The sequence below is a fragment of the Schistocerca nitens genome, chromosome 2 (genome assembly GCF_023898315.1).
Source record: "Schistocerca nitens isolate TAMUIC-IGC-003100 chromosome 2, iqSchNite1.1, whole genome shotgun sequence".
NCBI lineage: Eukaryota > Metazoa > Arthropoda > Insecta > Orthoptera > Acrididae > Schistocerca > Schistocerca nitens.
In genome coordinates this window covers 31,985,903-32,006,267 of record NC_064615.1, presented here as the reverse complement: position 1 = coordinate 32,006,267, position 20,365 = coordinate 31,985,903, and the positions used below count along the sequence as shown (strand labels likewise).

Genomic DNA, 20,365 nt, shown 5'->3' with positions numbered 1-20,365 from the left:
TCTATCCGTGAAATGAGTTAAGATTAAAAGGCAAGGCGTCCGGAATTGCCTATTCCCTTTTGAGCACCACTAAGTGGGGAAATAGCCATTGGTTCCGCCGTTGTGTCAACTGCTTCGACACCCTGTTTCACAAAAGTTGTTCACTTAAACATGGGTATGTGAACAGGTGTCAAAGCTTTTCTAATCCCCTTCAGATACGCTAGCCATTTGTATGTAGTTCAATTGACAGAAATCGTAGCTGACACTGTATCTATGTTGTATAATGTAGGGCGAAGAGGAAATGCGGTTTATACTTACAGAAATTTTCAATACCATAATTAACGAATGTTATATCATTGTACTCGTCTTTTCAGGAGTTTTAGAATGCCATTGAAATAGATGTAACTCGATTACAAAATAAAAATTGGCCAGTTGCGAGTGGGACTCGCACTCTGAAGGTTCCGGTTCCGTATAGACTTAACTGTGTATATGGCAAGTTCATCCATCCCGGGAATCGAGGATCTCGACGATTTGTGCTTGCTATCGACATTGATACTGGCAAGATTTCAGTCCCGAGAACTCCAAAGCTTTCGAGAATGTTTTAGTTTTAAATTTGAAACGGGGTAACAAACGACAAAAGAAATATATTTTTGTTGTGATGCAATTACAAATTAATAATTTTCTGGTTTTCTTTTACTTGTGCTGTTTAATCTCGTTTCTTATCAAATAGACCCTATAGGTCTTCATGAGTAATCTCACGAGTATCGAAATATGCGACATAAATGGTCGCCTCTTTCGACTGTATTGACTTGGAAGTTAACGTTTATTACATCGCCAATGGACCATAGACCTTAGTATGTGACATAAATTTCAAGATGATACGTCTACTCGTTCCTAAGAAAAGGGTTTTTAACAGACATACATACACACAGAAAACACAGACATGCTATAAGAGGTCCGTATTTACAAGGTGAGGTACTTAACCCTAAAGAAGTACTTGATTCAGTATCTCGGTTGGTCAAGAACTGAGAGTATTACGTGTCCCCCTGCCCACTATTATTAGCCGAAAACCGGATTTAGATGTTTTGAGCCGTTCAAGACATAAAAGGGGTGCAAGTTGTAGCTAGTTAGCTAGTTTCGGGCATATTCCTATCTACATTACAGAAGACAAAATACGGTTTTCGCATGTTATGCTGTCTAATCAGCCATAAAAGGTGCTGTTTTTCGCAACAGGAGATCCAAGCTTGGAAAAGGTATTTTGCCATCTGCAATATACATCCCGATGAAGATGGTCTAGTAAAATAAAAAGTTCCCGCTAATGGGCACCGTACGTCAAAATACATGAATGGAAATGTGAAAAATTCCATGTGCTGCATCTCACATTTGTCGGGGGAGTCAGAAAACGATGTATCTCTTTTTGAACGTAATTTATTTGCATCCAGAAAATTGAGAAGCTATTGTCACATCACTGAATTACGCTGCTCACCTCATCACTGCAAAAAATAACGACACAAATTAGAAAATAAATAGTTTATTAAGAACATTCTAGGCGCCATTCATGATAACTAACGGATTCTAAGTGTCACTACCAAACTTTTTGTTTGAAGTGCCATTAACACTGAGGCACTATGTTTTATTTTTGATAATAAAAGCACAAATAAACAGCAATAATGTCTTAACTAATAGAATTGTAGTCAACAAAAATCATTTTTACTATCCCATGTTTTTTACAAAAGGAAAATAAAATTTAACAGAAAAACTCTCAGTGTTGACTTCTGTTTCTTACACTACTCCGTTCTTGGGATGAGATGTTACAAAGTTTACTGTAGAGCTCCCTATGCTGTTGAGGAAACGATGGCAACATCTTCAACAGCTATTTTTGTTTTGCATCTGATAAACATGGTGGGTCTTTCAGATGAAACACAGCATGACATACATCAGCCAGGATCCTTCCCTTTCTCAGTACGTTGACTGTTTTTCCATTCTTCCGTTTCAGTGTAATAATTCTAAATAACTATTTGGAATGGACGAGTATGGGACTCTTCAATCATACTCCATTTAGAGATCTTACACAGCTGCATTGACAATGTTTCAGTAGCAACTTTAAAATCGAAGAAGTCAGTTATACGAATTGGAATTACATGGAATGGGTTCGTAGTTCAAACTGACTCAAAATCTTGTGTAAACCCTGCAGAACAAAACCTCTGAGGCGCACTGCTCTGCACAAAGAACAAGCACCAACTAGTAATTAAGCTTTGAAACATTCTCTCCATGAACAAGTTACGAACATGCAACAAAGTACGGAGAACACAATAGCACGGAAATACATTTTCTGAAAAGAAAAAATAGCTCTTACAAGTTTCAGCAGTTTCACTCTTCATATATAACATGGTGAATCAGAACTCTGACAGGTTTTCAGAGGAAAAGAACAAGGAAAAAAATCCAGTAAACACCGGCTCTGAAATTCATTGTGCAGGTTGAGTTCGCCAAGGAGTGGAGCGCGGGAATAAACCATTAGGATAGTTTTAGGTAAAAGGCCATTTATTGGCAGTAAATGCATTAAAATGGGTCACATAGTCAGGCCTAGGGAGGCGAGGGTGAGCCAGAGTGAGTCCGAATGGCGTGGCAGCTACTGAAAACAAAGTCCACGGCGCCGCCGCACCGGGCTACAGGGCGCACGACAGAGAGAGCGGCCCGCGGCGGGCGGCCGGGTACATCCAACACGGCCACGCGGTTTCCTCTGCCCTGATTGGTCAGAAGCCGTGGAACCTGAGGCGTAGCGCCTTCGCATCGCTCCTGTCGCTTGTTAGTACGATGTCGTTATAGGCATGAGTCATCGACAGATGTCACCAGCTGACATGGACCTGAGTTACAGAGCTGCACGTAGTTGTACTGGTAGGCGGCAGAGGTCAGCCGTTGACGGACAGCGCTAGCAGTCGTAGTCAAAACAATGTTGTAAAGTTACGTTTGATTAATATTTAATGTATTTGCATAATTATAATTGTCTTATATGTGTCGTAATTAGCAGTGTGAGTGTTTTATGAGTGAAGAACAGAAGTAAATGAAAATTGTTTTGTTTATTGACGAAGTACCAGTTAAACTATACAGGGAATTTACTGTAACTAAATGTGCAGTCAGTTTATGGTACTAATAAAACGTGAGTAGAACACAAATTAATAGATAATTTGAGATGGAGTAATTTTATATTTCATACTTTTCTAAATTTATTTAATTAGCAATTGCCATAAAATAAAAGGTTTTACTACGATAGGTCACTGAAGTAAAGCGCGGGTTAGCGTGGGATAATACTGCAACTTGATTTGCTGTTTGTGATATCAGCCAATCAGAAAAATGCAGGCTCGCGCCAATCTATGCTGGGAACAAAGCCTTTGGTGTGATCTAGGGGGGTCGAGGCTGAGGGTTCGAACTAGTAACATCTCATTGAAAGCAGCTCCGACGAAAGTACTGTAAAATCGCGGAAAAATGCTAATTACGAGTTCGCGAAGTAGTACAAAGTGTATTCAAGTGAACGGTATGGTGGAAGTCGTGTGGAATTTCGGACGGAATATCAAAATTATTGCTTCTGACTGTTAGTTAAAACCGCGTCGCGTGTTGTGCGATGTAAGACTGGAACAGGTATTACGTGTAGAGCAGAGTGCACAACATTTGAGCGAGCATTTTCATAACCAAACGATCCGGTGAACTCTATTAACTTCGGTAACGAGTGTAAATACCATAAACTGGCTACGTGTGTGATAGTGGTGTGCGTTTGAACTTTACATTGTGTTGTCACTTAGTACGGACTTGGCAGTATTAACTGCGATCTTTATCGTAAAACTATACCTGAAAATTTGCATTGCCAAGTTAAAACTTTTATTTCAGTAGCTAGCCATATCCCGTTTACCGGACAATTCTATGTATGTTGCGACCTGCAATAGACAGTACTGGTCCAGTATTTTCTACTACAGCTTTTAGCTAGACAAATGAACATCGCTGGACACTGGCAGGGCGGTAAAAAGTAAAGTGCCGCGCCGCAAACCCTCAGGAGTGGCATGGAAATTTCCAGAGCTTGGCCTGGGCAGCGTCGTTGCCAGGGTGGTGTTACCTCGTCAGCACACGGGGGAAGCGCGTGATCGAGATTGCCTACCCCGGTGCTGACTTGCTGTTGCCAGACCGTGGGGCGAGAAAATTAAAGGCAGCCGACGCTGCCGGCTATGGCTTGACCGTAACAAGCGAATAAAGTAACATTTGAAAGCAAATAAAAATAAAATAAAGTCCCCTACTATCTGGCTCATCATTACAGCATATCTTAAGAGCTATAAGCCTTTGTTTATCTTCGCTACTGTGAAATGCATCTCTTGTAACGAACAAGTGTTCATAGCTGTTAAGATATGCATTTCAGAGACGTTGTTTACTGGACACTGTTTCCTTATTTTGGTGCATACTCCTTCCAAAACACGGAAACCAAAGAGCTTGCAGTAGAAGAGATCTATTTCGCAGTATCGAAGATGCACAAGTGTTCATAGCTTATAAGCATACATTTTGAGACCATGTTTACTTGATATTTTTTTTTCTTGCTCTGATCCATACTGCCATCTCTGTAGGTTTTGTCTCGTAAGAGACATCAGGCACATTTTCTCTGAAGCTTTCGCAGTTATCTACAGTTTAGATTTTGTAATATGTAGGTGGAGTCAGCCCAAACGACTATTGCTCATATCGTCCGTCAAGTAAAGCCCTGTGTCGACGGAAATGCTGGATTTTTCGCCGTTACAGGACCACCCTGGCCCTCGCTAACTGTTACAGGCTGCTGAGTCGCTGCTAGAGTATTGGGTACTCTTCGTGTTTTACTACGCCTGTTTACACATACCGATGTGAAAACAGGCATAGTAAAACACGAAGAGAGTATATATATTCTGAAACGGCTCAACCAGAGCCGTTTCACGAATCTTGCATTAAAGACGCGTCTTGCATGCTTGTGGTGCCATTTTATGTCGCTCGCTACTCTGTCAAGTTCATAATCAGCCTCTGGAGGAACATGAGCTAGTGTGTTCATTTATTTCGTTTCTGTATATCGTTCCCATTACACATTTATTCCATAAAAGACACTGACTGAATAAACGTGTGTTTGCAAGTGGGTTTAGATGTTTTTGCGGCCGGTCATGGTTAGGAAACGTAACCTGTAGCCGTTGCCAACTTAACCCTGTGAGGAGGTGAAGCATAGAATGAAATGCAGTGGACAAGTCCAAAGATAAATGCTAGCTCTGAAAATTGTTGCATTGGATCCGCCTCCTCCACCTATTTGAAAAGAAGAACCATTTCGGCCAAGCGCTACGTTTCGTCACTCTTGTGGCGGACTGTGAACAGACATTCTCTCTTCAGCTGTCTTGTTCGGTTATCGATCCAGGCATTTGAATGCAATAGTGCAGCTTGTAGCACTGTTTCATCTACTCTCTTTCAGCTTCCTTACTTTAGAAAAAACGTTTTGTGATCCCTTTTTTTGGTTATTGTTACTTAATTTCGTGTGTTAGGGTATTTGGATGGGAGCACACTTTGTTCACATCAAAGCTACCACCACGTTTGTCCTGAGTTCGATGCATCATGTTTCGTGGACTCTGCCCCTTTGCTAATTTAATGTTTATTTATCGATGTATTGTGTGGGCAATATTGATGTTAAATTCAGTTATATTTCAACTGGTGAACTTTTGGGACTGATACCACCATCATTGTCCATTAGCCACTCAAGTATTTGCAATTCTATAGTTTTCAGTTAACGTGGCCATGCATCTTGCAGAACGTGAAATTCTGTTCTTAACCGATTCCGGGAAGCCTGGACAATTATTACTCCGTGATTATTTTTGATTTTTAACAAAACATTTGCAACCAAGCATCTTTGATGCGGTACTGCCCACTGCCCTCTGTTAATTATTTGCTTGCGTCAATGCAAGTGAATTTAAATGATTTTTACCCAACAACCCAGAACATAGATGTCTCGAATGCTAGGTCGATTCCACTCACAATTATCAATCTATCGTGATTATTCCGTCTTGATATATGCTAAGGGACCCCCTAATGAGTAAGAATTTTCGAATTGGAACCATAAGCTAAATTGTGTGCTACTGTTTAGACCTTGAGTACCTTGTTTGACAAATGTGCTTTGAAGTGCTGTCAGTGGCACTCCGGTGTTTTGCCTTGACTAAACTGTTTCCCCTCTCTTTAAATAGTTTTGCTACCAACCATACCGTCTCCCATCTAGCCATATTCAATTACCCATGAACGATGTTGGACGTAAGGTGCGCCAGCTATGGAAAACACAGTTTTTCCCAAGTTCCCAAAGATGTTTCAGCACCTCTGGTCCGTCATCAATGGGTTTCTGTTTTATCTAATCTGTAATGTGACATTTTTACAAAATATTACAAAATTATGTGAATATTTAGTTCAAACAACAATTTCTTTCTTTTCGTTAATACCTTTACACTCTATTTGCATGGTTTTTCAGGCCCACTTGTGTATTATTTATTACAGGTAGCTTGTCATCTGCAACCAAACGATGTTGGTGAGAAATTTTGTTGGGAGTTAACCTATCATTTTATGGTTTAAACGTAATTTAGTTCCTCGCGATATTACGCGCGTATATTCATTTTTATTTACGTTTTTGTGTGGCAAGCCCTTTTCTCTCAGCAGATGCTGGGACTTCAATCTAGATAATACTCTGACATGTGACACGTACGTAACCATCCTGTATGATCAGTTGCATCCATTCATGTCCACTGTGCATTCCGACAGACTTGGGCAATTCCAGCAGGACAATGCGACACACCACACGTCCAGAATTGCTGCAGGGCGGCTCCAAGAACACTATTATGAGTTTAAACACTTCCGCTGGCCACCAAAACCCCAGTCTTGAACATTATTGAGCACATGTAGGATAGCTTGCAGTGCGCTATTCAGAAGAGATCTCCACCCTGTCGTACTCTTACGGATTTGTGGACAGCCCTGCAGGATTCATGGTGTCAATTCCCTCCAGCTCTACTCCACACATTAGTCAAGTCTATGCCACGTCGTGTTGCGGCACTTCTGCGTCCTCACAGGGGCCCTACACTATATTACACAGGTGTACCAGTTTCTTTGGCTCTTCAGTGTATGAAACTGTAGCAACCGTAGTACAAACACACGAAACAAAATCGCTACGACAGTCTCTCGTCTCCAGCTTGCTAGTCTGTCTCCCGTTTGCATTTGTGTGGCAGTTAGTGTCTGTCTGTCGGTCGGAGTGCTAGTATGTTTGTCGTTCGGATCAACCTTTAAGGCCGGCAAAATGAGAGTCTTTCCACTCCGCCAGTAAGAGAGCGCAGCAAGTGCTCGCCCGGTCGGGGCTTAGTTCCTGCATTTGAGTCTGCGCGTTAGGCCGCCAGTCTGCTTTGTTCGGGCAATGGTCATTGGCGGTTGGATCGATCGGTTGGTCGGTCGCGCACTGACACACAAGATGACTTGTCCGTCTTGAGCGTCGGCGCATGTGAGGTCGCCACATGAGTCCAGTGGGCCGCGGCGTATAGCGAGGGGGAGTGGCTTCGCGGTCGACATGAGAGCAACAGGAGTCAACCCACGACATCAGTCTCTCCGGTGCGAGCTGCGGCGCCGTGGTGTAACTGGTTGTCTGAGCGCTTCCGTGTCCCTTCAGTTACCATCTTGTGGAGCTTGGCTCGGTCCGTTCCTGGTGCAGGGATGTCGTTTTGCCAGTGGGCGTGTTTCCTCTGCATGGATGGGTCCGAGCCAGTATTTCCGCCGTCGTGTGTGTGGAAGTGAGTGGGAGACGCACCAGCAGAGCAGTCGTGGCAGAGCAGCAGTCATGGACGGAGCAGCGGGCAGTCGGTCAGTTGGTGCGGACCGGGAAAGACGGGAGATCGGCGCGCCTTCCTGCGTCCGTTGAAGCGGCTGGCAGCGGACGGTTCGGGAGAGCTATTTGGGGGTGCTGCGCCAGCTCTTCTCGAGGAATCGCAGTTTATTAGAAGTTAAGTGATTTACTCTTGTAAACTTTACTTGTTTTCTTGGTCAGTCTCTCGTCCCCAGCTTGCTCGTCTGTCTCTCGTCCGCATTTGTCAGGCACTTAGTGTCTGCCTGTCGTTCGGAGCTGTCTCTGTCATGTTTGTCGGATTCGGTGTGTTAACGAATTTATTGCTTGGAGTGTAACGGCCTAATTCCTGAAATATGTTTTGATCTTGCCTATCATCTTGAGAGGCGGTATCTGTGTACTGTAGTGCATGTTAACTTGTTTGGCCAACCCTGTATAATTTTATATAAGATTGCATTTCATGGGCTTTTATTTAAATGGTCATTTTAGTATATAAAGTTGCCACCCTTCCACCATAACACTCTTCTTAGAAGTTAAAATCAAGTTGCACCTTCGGTGGCAAGGTTAATATTTTAATTTTAGTGTTTTGTACCATTTCCATTTCTCTTACGAGGTGCATAGTTTGTGTGCTTTTGTGAGTTGTTAAAACTTTTAGTTTAAAGTAATCTGATGTGTTGCAGATTTGCACCAGTGTAGTCTTTCAGAGGTTGTTGTGAGCGGTCGTAACTACGGCCGTGTCAAAAGGGAGCGGCAAGGTTCTCAGCCCGAAAGCCCATACAGTCAAAAAATTTGTTTCTTTCTGCCTCTGGATAAATTGTAACTTGATATTTAAAGGGTGCTTCCTGATTATAATTTTATATCTGTTTCTTTTAAAAAATGCTTTAGGCATCATTAAAGTGAATAAATCCCCATTTGTTAAAGAGGAATTTGTTTATAATTTCATCAGTTACTCCCTGGCAACTACTTCCACGCTCACATAGAGTGGTTAAATGTGTTAATGTTTGTTGTGTACATAGTTCCACGTAGTCAGCGCGTACACACCTTTCCCCCTAGAACACAACAGCACAGGCACAGCACAACAGCGCAGGCGCAGCGCTCGTCCGTCTCCACACTACGAGATGGCGCTGCCTTAGAGAGAGATCAAATTCTGCTTCCGCCGATCCGCGTATTAATATGTAACGCAGCTAATGAGATTGCGGCTAATGTAGAACCTTTTCTCCTCGCGGATCACAGTCGCGCAGTGATACATGAACGTGCGTGGTATTATAATGAGTTTACAGACCTCTGATTAGTCAGTCTGCATTTGTCTGCATCAGTCTGCATTTGTCTGTACCAGTCTGTACCAGTCTGCATTTGTCTGCATTAGTCTGTACCAGTCTGTACGAGTTCTACATTTGTCTGTACCAGTCCATAGTCAAGTTACAGTCTGCGCCTTATAAGATTACCATATTCCTGCACATAGCCATGAAGATAAATGTATAGACACTTTTGTCATGTATCAGAGATATATGTGAGAATAAGATTAACGTACCAATACCAAAGGAACTCCAGATTGTCAATTGTAAATAGCATCCAGAACCAAGTTAAGTAATTTTTATCCTTGTTATTATTTTAATAAATGTGTGTGAAAATTAATCAAGTTCTGTTTAAAGTTGGTCACCGTCAATCTGCTACTCTAAGCGTGCAAGTGGCATTTCTATCGTCTGACCTAACGGCAGAAGATAAACACGCCACGATAAGACCACGAGACATATTGCTGACACTCGCCTACTTCGTTAGAGCGACAAGTCAAATAATCTGATGGTGTGTGTACCGAAGGTGTTACAGTACGCACACCACAATGTTCTTGATGACTCGGTAGTAAGTAAAATAAATTCTTAAGAATATTCTTTGAAAATAAATCCACAGTTCACTACCAAAAAAGCTCGACTTGTCAATATTTGCAAGCTGCGGAGCACCACAAGACCGAGACGGAGTCAGTCTCGACCACCCAGAGTAAATCGTACAACTCGCCTACAGTTGTACAGCGCGGGCCTACCTGGCACTTGAGAGTGGTGTCGTGGATGTAGAGGACGTCGGACTCGTGCTCCATCATGTCGACCTCGAAGGCCTCGGTGTCGCTGACGGTGAAGCGGGCGCGGTGCGTGCTGGAGACGGGGAACTGGTGGCGCCAGGCGGCGTTGAAGTAGAGCGCGCTGGCCGCCAGCAGGCCGCTGCTCGCCTGCAGCGCCGGCGGCACCACGGACCGGATCTGGCCGCGCGTCCTGTCCGACACCCACTGGTTGACGAAGGCGGCCGCCTGGCCGGGCCGGCTGGCGATGTCCAGCGCGAACACGTCGCTCGCCAGCGCGCCGCGCACGTCCTGCGCGTACCGCGGGCTCAGCGCGAGGCTCTTGTCCAGGAAGATGGCGTTCGCCACGTTCGAGATCACAGTCTGCGGCACAACCGTCGAGATCAGTTTTCGATTGTTGCGTATTAACAAAAGTTTTGTCTCAAGTACAGATAGTGTTGAGGATCAGTGGACAAAGTTCAAAACCATCGTACAATATGCGTTAGATGAGTATGTGCCAAGCAAGATCGTAAGAGATGGAAAAGAGCCACCGTGGTACAACAACGGAGTTAGAAAACTGCTGCGGAAGCAAAGGGAACTTCACAGCAAACATAAACATAGCCAAAGCCTTGCAGACAAACAAAAATTATGCGAGGCGAAATATAGTGTGAGGAGGGCTATGCGAGAGCGTTGAATGAATTCGAAAGTAAAGTTCCGTGTACTGACTAGGCAGAAAATCCTAAGAAATTTTGGTCTTATGTCAAAGTGGTAGGTGGATCAAAACAAAATGTCCAGACACTCTGTGGCCAAAATGGTACTGAAACAGAGGATGACAGACTAAAGGCCGAAATACTAAATGTCTTTTTCCAAAGCTGTTTCACAGACGAAGACTGCACTGTAGTTCCTTCTCTAGATTGTCGCACAGATGACAAAATGGTAGATATCGAAATAGAGGGATAGAGAAACAATTAAAATCGCTCAAAAGAGGAAAGGCCGCTGGACCTGATGGGATACCAGTTCGATTTTACACAGAGTACGCGAAGGAACTTGCCCCCCTTCTTGCAACGTGTACCGTAGGTCTCTAGAAGAGCGTAGCGTTCCGAAGGATTGGAAAAAGGGACAGGTCATCCCCGTTTCCAAGAAGGGTTGTCGAACATATGTGCAGAACTATGGACCTATATCTCTAACGTCGATCAGTTGTAGAATTTTGGAACACATATTATGTTCGAGTATAATGACTTTTCTGGAGACTAGAAACCTACTCCGTAGGAATCAGTATGGGTTTCGAAAAAGACGATCGTGTGAAACCCAGCTTGCGCTATTCATCCACGCGACTCAGAGTACCATAGGCTCGGCTTCCAAGGTAGATCCTGTGTTTCTTGACTTACGCAAGGCGTTCGATACAGTTCCCCACAGTCGTTTAATGAACAAAGTAAGAGCATATGGACTATCAGACCAATTGTGTGTTTGGATTGAAGAGTTCCTAGATAACAGAACGCAGCATGTCATTCTCAATGGAGAGAAGTCTTCCGAAGTAAGAGTGATTTTAGGTGTGCTGCAGGGGAGTGTCATAGGACCGTTGCTATTCACAATATATATATATATATATATATATATATATATATATATATATATATATATATATATATATATATATATATATATATATATTACCTTGTGGATAACATCGGAAGTTCACTGAGGCTTTTTGCGAATCATGCTGTGGTACATCGAGAGGTTGTAACAATGGAAAATTGTAATGAAATGCAGGAGGCTCTGCAACGAATTGACGCATGGTGCAGAGAATGGCAATTGAATCTCAATGTAGACAAGTGTAATGAGCTGCGAAAACATAGAAAGAAAGATCCTTTATCATTTAGCTACAATATAGCAGGTCAGTAACTAGAAGCAGTTAATTCCATAAATTATATGGGAGTACGCATTAGGAGTCATTTAAAATGGAATGATCATATAAAGTTGATCGTCGGTAAAGCAGATGCCAGACTGAGATTCATTGGAAGAATCCTAAGGAAATGCAATCAGAAAACAAACGAAGTAGGTTGCAGTACGCTTGTTCGCCCACTGCTTGAATACTGCTCAGCAGTGTGGGATCCGTACCAGATTGGGTTGATAGAAGAGGTAGGGAAGATCCAATGGAGAGCAGCGCACTTCGTTACAGAATCACTTAGAAATCGCGAAACTGTTACGGAGATGATAGATAAACTCCAGTGGAAGACTCTGCAGGAGAGACGCTCAGTAGCTCGGTACGGGCTTTTGTTAAAGTTTCGAGAACATACCTTCCCCGAGGAGTCAAGCAGTATATTGCTCCCTCTCGCGAAGAGACCATTAGGATAAAATCAGAGAGATCGGAGCCCACACAGAGGCTTACCGACAATCCTTCTTTCCACAAACAATATGAGACTGGAATAGAAAGGAGAACCGATAGAGGTATTCAAGGTACCCTCCGCCACACACCGTCAGGTGGCTTGCGGAGTATGGATGTAGATGTAGATGTAGAAGGTATACTATCTTAATTCTCGGCGAAATGTGCAAAAATATAGATGTATATACAAACTCACATGGTCACATTATAATAAGAAAAGCATATCAAGACAGGCCAAAACTGGACACTACAAACAGTTGTATTAACTGCGTCAGAAACGACCACAATTGGAGCATCAGGCATTATAGAGACAGAAAAAATAGAACGCAAAATGCTCAGGAAAATATTCGGACCAATATACAAAGATGGCATATGGGTGAAAAGACCTACCAATGAGTTATACCAACACACTGACAGACTCACAGACATGATCAGAAAACGGAGATTAAATTTACACGGACACACACAGAGAATGGACAAAACCAGACTTACAAAGAGAATCTTTGATGTAGTAAAATATTCAAGCCTTAGAACAAATTGGTATCATGAAATAGAGGAAGACATAAGGCAGCTAGGGATCAACAAACAAATGATAAAAAACAGAAAGGAATTCAGGAACAAAATTAGGAACGCAAAATTTATGGTAAATGGGAAGAGGAAGACAGGAGCATTATGGACGGAACAAAGGAAACAAGAAAATAGTCAAAGGATGAAGAGATTTTGGAAAGAGAAAAGGAAGAAAGAAAAGAAGTGAAAATTGCGTCATCATCAGATATTTGAGTTGAAACACTGTCCATAAGGGCAAAAATAATATGAATGAATGTATAACATTCCAATACCATTTAACATGAAATTCGTTGAAACTTGACTTTTTCTGTTTTCTACTCCATAATGTACTTTGGACTTTCCTGAAAATTTTGGTATATAATACATTAAAATCAGACAATTGTGAGACCTTCAAATAATATTTTGACGTGTGACTGTCAAATTTCGCGGCTACGCATTTACTGCCACAGCTGAGCGGTCATATCTTGGGAACTACACAGTCTACAAGGCTGTGAATTGCTTTGTTTTGTGCGCACTGCTACGTCTCAGAAGTTGGCATTACGAATAAACAAATCAGTCCCTTGTTTCTGATACTAGTTTTCCTTGAAACTAGTGTGATTATTAGCTATTTTGTAGTAAGCTAACTTGTATTGCTTTTGATATATAAATAATAAGTAATTACAGGAATATTATGGGACGGCCATTAGAGATAACTGTGACAGTTTAGAAAAGATGAAAAGAGCTGCGTGGAGCACTTTCTTTCATCGAATATCAACCGATGAAAAGCTATGTCATGCTTTGTGTCCGACTACACTAAACACTTGGTGTAAATATAGGCAAGCTGAATTTTCTGGCACCCTACATGAATATACACATAAGCATTCTCTTTCTTTGGCAGTAACGGAGCCAGTCAAACCTATTAACAGAGATTTGGCAAATCCTGACCTACTAAAGAAGTGTTTACATGGAAAGACTCAGAACATGAATATGTCCTTCAATAACGTTGTGTGGTGCCGTGTGCCTAAAAATGTATTTATTGGCCTTCTGACTCTAAAGTTAGCAGTGTCTGATACTGTAATACCTCTTAATGATGGGAACTATGGAAGACTCAAGGTTTTGGAGACGTTAGGGGCAAGATTTGGACAGAACACAGCTAAAGGACTGCGGGAACTGGATGAGCTTCGTGTACGTGAAGCAGAGTAAGCTGCTCAGCAAATGACAAAAGAAGAAAGAAAGAAAAGGAGGAGGCAAACACTGGGCTGTTGTGACACTGATGAAGACACAGACCATGGGCCAGGGCAGTCCTAGTGCATAAAAGACGCGAAAAATTTCACTCTGCATAAGAATTTTGAATAAAAAAAGTTTTAAACCGCAATATCTCTCGACTACATTTTTTGCAATAAATGACCCGTTTTGTGAACAAGTACTGATGGTAGAGATACGAAAATTTTACAGTTTGCCAAGTGTGAGATTCAACACATATGTAACTAGAATCATTAAAATACCCTGAGTTGTTTTGTTTTTATGTTCATTTATTTATGAAATTCTGTCAAAAATTGAGTGTTTGAAAAAAAAGGTAACATGCCCCACAATACAATTTTCGTAATAATTCTAGTTCAGAGTATCTAGAAAGGTGCATTCAATAACTATGGAAAATTGTAAATTGGCGTCTTAAAAAGTTTCCATGATAATGGGTCACAAAATTTGATAATTTAACATTGGCAGCATAGGACATACAATGTCCCCTTAGGACTAACATTTTTAATCGTAGTGTATCGTGATCTTTGTCACACGCGTCTTTCCCGCCGCTGACGGGGCGTATTCGATTTGATTTATTGGCGAAATATGCGTGAAATAGCCGGCAACATGCGTCACCACCAGTCCGCTGGACAGAAGAGTAGTTGGAATTGCCAGCGAAAGCGGAAGCAGCCAGCAAACTGGAGCTTGAGACCTGGAGATACAGCTGTAAGCGCGGCAGAGCAGCGAGGCAGTTCGGCTGGCAAGCGGATGTGGCTTGCTGTCAACACGAGACATCGCTCCAGCTAGAAAAGTGGACGCCTGTGCCTTCGTATGTCCATGGGACGCAGCACAGCAGGAAGCGAGGAAGTGCTAGCTGCAGCGTGGTTTCTTTTAGGACAAGTTGGTGGCAGTGTGAAGCGGTTACTTGTGCCATCTCTTCATGTAAACCGTTGGGCCTGTGCTGGCATACTAAAGAAAGTAAATGTTTATACTGGCGAAACACGGCGAGGCCGCTGTTAGGCCTGAATGTAGTAGAGCAGTGTTTTATCTGATTGATTCGTGTTTTAGAGGTAATTTTGCCTGTTGTTGATGTTGCTTTTCCTTGTGTCCTTGCTGTGCCATCACAAGCTGTCACTCACCTGTGACAGTTTGAAATGCCACACGAAAAGAATTTTGGCGACCCATTGAGGGCGATGTCCGAGACACAAGCGCTGGCATGAGTCGCCGTTCGAGACCAGCTGGGCACGTAAGGCAGAACTTGGAATAACTGACTGAGTAACATCAGAGGGAACCCTGGAGTGCCAGCGAACAGCCTAAAAGGACGGGCGTCCGCGGACGTCTTCGTAACTGTGACGTAGTCGCCAGCCAGTAAGATGAGTGTGTTGTCTGAACAATGGCACACCAGGTGCTGTTTGCTGTAGAGCAGTCTGTTCCTGGGGGTTCCTGGAAAGCACCAATTGGGGGATGTGTCTCGAGCTGTATGAGTGTTGCCACACACAGCTGCCCTCATTAGTGCTGAAAGCCTTTGCTATTTCTCTCTCTTATATGACTGGTACGCCAACGGCTTTGCCGCAGTGGTAATACGGGTTCCCGTCAGATCACCGAAGTTAAGCACTGTCGGGCTGGGCTAGCACTTGGATGGGTGACCATCCGGTCTGCCGACCGCTGTTGGCAAGCGGGGTGCACTCAGCCCTTGTGAGGCAAACTGAGCAGCTGCTTGATTGAAAAGTGGCGGCTCCGGTCTCGTAAACTGCCATACGGCCGGGAGAGTGGTGTGTTGACCAAATGCCCCTCCATATCCGCATCCAGTGACACTTGTGGGCTGAAGATGATAGGGCGGCCTGTCGGTACTGTTGGGCCTTCCAAGGCCCGTTTGGACGGAGTTTAGTTTTATATGACTGGTACTGTGCTTGTAGGAAAGAGCAGAAAGTTGTTATTGGAGTGTGGATATAGGCTCCTAGTCAGTGCAAGGGTGAATGATCTGACAAGTTATGGGATAGAGATACGGCACATATACAGATGGTGGTAGTATCACGTACACAAGGTATAAAAGTCCAAAGCATTGGTGGAACTGTCATGTGTACTTAGACGATTCAAGTGAAAATGTTTCCGACGTAAATGTTTATATTGGTGAAACACGGCGAGGCCGATGTTAGGCCTGAAAGTAGTAGAGGAAATTAACACACTTTGAACGCGGAATGATAGTTGGAGCTGGATGCATGGGACATTCCATTTCGGAAATCCTTAGGGAATTCAATATTCGGAGACGCACAGTATCAAGAGTGTGTCGAGAATACCAAATTTGAGGCATTACCTCTCACCAAGGACAAGCAGTGGCCGAAAGCCTTCACTTAACGATCGAGAGCAGCCGCATTTGCATAGAGCTTTCAGTCCTAACGGACAAACAACACTGCATAAAATAACCACAGAAATCAGTGTGGGAGATACGATGGGTGTATCCGTTAAGTCAAATGGTTCAAATAGCTCTGAGCACTATGGGACTTAACATCTGAGGTCATCAGTCCCCTAGAACTTAGAACTACTTAAACCTGACTAACCTACGGACATCACACACATCCATGCCCGAGGCAGGATTACAATGTGCTAACGTAGCGGTCGCGTGGTTCCAGACTGAAGCGCCTAGAACCGCTCGGCCACGCCGGCCGGCCGTTAAGTCAGTGCGGCGAATTTTGCTGTTAACGGGCAACGCCAGTGCCTTTGCTAAAAGCACAATGCGGCCTGCAGCGCCTCTCCTGGGATCATGACCATATCGATAGGACCCTAGACGACTGAAAAACCATGGACTGGTCAGGTGAGTCCCGATTTCAGTTGGTAAGAGCTGATGGTAGGGTTCGAATGTGGCGCAGACCCGACGTAGCGATGGACCCAAATTGTCAACACTGTGCAAGCTGCTGGCAGCTCCGTATTGGTGTAGGCTGTGTTTACGTGGGTGGACTAGGTGCTGTGGTCCAACTGAACCGATTATTTTACCCTAAAGCCGCTTGCACAGTGTTGACAATTTGGGTCCATCGCTACGTCGGGTCTGTGCCACACGCGAACCCTACCATCAGCTCTTACCAACTGAAATCGGGACTCACCTGACCAGTCCATGGTTTTTCAGTTTTCTTGGAGACCATTTGCAGCCATTGATGCTCATTCATGTACTTCATGTTCCCAAACAACAACGATGTCATGTTACTGGGCCACAGTTGTTGCATTGGTTTGAAGAACATTCTGGACAATTCGAGCGAATGATTTGGCCAATCAGTGGGAACGCTTCGGTCCTCCAGCAACATGTAGCACACCGATGCAAGAAGAGAAGCAAATTATTTTGCCTACTCTATGGCGAATCTTATTTTTTCCCGTCAGGTCTCATGGCGTTTCCGCTGTTGAACACTTTCAGCTGCCCCATGGTCACTTATTTCGATATCTGTCCTTCTGATGTTCGTGCGGACATGTGTCATAGCATTGTATATGGCTTTTTCTTTCAAACGATGTTTATACCCAGTTAAACAAATTTACCATAAATCAGTCTCCAGTACCAGTATTTAACAGGTTTTAATTTAGCAGTCATTCCAAGTCGTAAGTACACGATCGAATGATATTAAGCAGTGTGTCGTTGCGATAGCTCGTCGACACGAAGTGCAGAGCTTTTCATTTTTCCATCATCAACATTTTGCTCGATAACTAGCTGAAAACATCTGCACTGCATTGTGTTTGCCCAGAAACCAGCCGTGAAAGTTAAACCGTCTATTAGTCGTGTTGAAAAATACTGCTCCAACCGTGACACAATAGAAAAGTCTTGTTATGTTACGTTAAAAAACGTCATTAAATTGTTAAAAGAGATTTGTTAACAACAGTAACAAGCACTCATGTAACGACAGAAATGTTATCTATCGAGAGATACAGCTCCCTTTAGAGACCTAAAGTTTGTTACTTATTACAGTCACAGTTGCCAAGTGAAACAGGTGATTACCGGTTTCGGTTGTCGGATGGCATCTTAAGATTTTTTTCAGGTTGATTTCTTCGCCGTGTATGCCTGCCTTAACATTAAAATCCAAAATTCTTCAACATTAAAATACAAGGTGGCGTAGTTGACATGTTACACTCCAACCAACTTGAAAAGATCTGAAGATGGGTGCTAAAGGCTGATATCTGTAGTCAACGGCTTTACTTCGCAACAATGACTGTAATGAATAATCAGTTTTTGGGTGATCTGTTTATTGTCAACATCGGGAAGTCTATATCTAAACATCGATGTTGTGATGTTTTAAAGAATTCATTATCGATTAAAACACCGATGTTTAAACTCCCCACTGCGGTATGCTGTAAATATCGATTATCATTGTGCATCCCTATTTCGAACCATTATTTCCAGGTACACCGAATAAGCAATGAACAACGAGTATAAATTTTTGAAGAGGAGTAAAAGCGTAAGGGGAACAGATTCTAATGCTTTCTTCTCAGTCCATGTGGCAGTCTTGATGGTTTAGAAGACACGTTCAATGGATGACATACCCAGCATAGACTATGGGTTAATAAATCGCCACAGAGCAATAGTACCACCGATCACCACCAAAGGGGAAAAGTAGACTGCCATCTGTCGCCACTGAGGATAGTGGGCCACCAACCGCCGCCACCGACCATAGTAGCCTACTGACCACCACTGCCAAGGATAGTAGGCTATCGACTGCCACTGCTGAAGATAGTAGGATACCGACCTTTGCTACTGCCTATAGCAGGATACTGTCCACTGCTGCTGAGGATAGTAGGCTACTGACCACCACCACTGAAGATAGTAGGCTACCAACCACCACCACTGAGGCTAGTAGGAAGCGACCACCGGCCCTGAGGATAGTGGAATACTGACCACTTCCGCTGAGGCTAATAGCATACCGACAACTACAACCGAGGCTAGTAACCTAGTGACCACTACAACCGAGGCTAGTAGGCTAGCGACCAGTGCCACAGAGGTTAACAGGCTATCGACTGTTGCCACAGAGGACTGTGGGCTAATGAATGCTGTCACAGAGGATAGACGGCTGCCACCAGCTGTGACAGAGGATAGAAGGCTATTAACAGCTGTCACAGAGTATGGAGTATAGTAGGCTACCAATTACTGGAGGATAATAGGGTGCCAAAAAGCACCATGAAGGATAGTAGGCTACTGACCACCACCATGAAGGATAGTAGGCTACCGACCGCCACCATGAACGACAGTAGGCTACTAACCAACATCACAGAAGATGGTTATCTACCAAATGCCTCCAGGAGGATAGTAGGCTGCTGACTGCTGCCATGGAGGATATTAGGCGATCGACCAGTGCCAGGCTATCGACTGTTGCCACAAGGGATTGTGGGCTGCTGGCCGCTGTGGCCAATGGTTCTAGGTACGTAAGTCTGGAACTGTGTTGCTGCTATGGTCGCAGGTTCGAATCCTGCTTGGGGCATGGATGTGTGTGATGTCCTTAGGTTAGTTAGGTTTAAGTAGTTCTAAGTCTAGGGGACTGATGACCTCAGATGTTAATTCCCATACTAGTTAGACCCATTTGAACCATTTGATTGTGGGCTAATGACTGCCATCACAGAGGATAGAAGGCTACCACCTTCTGTGACAGAAGATAGAAGGCTACAATCAGCTGCCACAGGGTATGGAGTATAGTAGGCTAGCGATTACTGGAGAATAATAGGTTGTTGACCATCACCGTGAAGGATAGTCGGCTACCACCCACCAACATGAAGGACTGTAGGCTACCGATTGCAACCACGAACGACAGTAGGCTACTAACCACCATCACAGAAGATGGTTATCTAGGAAATACCTGCAGAAAGATAGTAGGCTACTGACTGCTGCCATGGAGGACAGTAGGCTACTGACTGCTGCCACGGCGGATAGTAAGCTACTGAATGCTGCCATGATGGACAGTAGGTTACTGACTGCTGGCATGGAGGATAGTAGGGTACTGACTGCTGCCATGGAGGACAGTAGGCTATTGACTGCTGGCATGGAGGATAGTAGGCCACTGACTGCTGCCATGGAGGATAGTAGGCTACTGACTGCTGCCATGGAGGACAGTAGACTACTGGCTGTTGGCAAGGAGGATGGTAGGATACTGGCTGCTGCCATGGAGGACAGTAGGCTACTGACTGCTAACTTGGAGGACAGTAGGCTACTGACTGCTGCCATGCAGGATAGTAGGGTACTGATTGCTGCCATGGAGGACACTAGGCTACTGATTGCTGGATTGGAGGACAGTAGGGTACTGGCTGCTGCCACGGAGGACAGTAGGCTACTGACTGCTGCCATGGAGGATAGTAGGGA

General features: G+C 43.8%; 1 protein-coding gene and 1 pseudogene across 2 annotated transcripts in view; one reads left to right on the top strand and one right to left on the bottom strand.

Moving 5' to 3' along the window:
• LOC126235691 (leukocyte elastase inhibitor-like) overlaps positions 1 to 20,365 on the bottom strand; it is a 161,822-nt gene that overhangs the window by 22,196 nt on the left and 119,261 nt on the right. For both annotated transcript variants that reach the window (XM_049944432.1, XM_049944431.1), the window contains exon 3: positions 9,864 to 10,259. In XM_049944432.1, coding sequence (XP_049800389.1) covers positions 9,864 to 10,259 — 396 coding nt within the window. The remainder of the gene's footprint in view (positions 1 to 9,863; positions 10,260 to 20,365) is intronic.
• On the top strand, positions 15,600 to 15,717 carry LOC126238217 (5S ribosomal RNA; annotated as a pseudogene).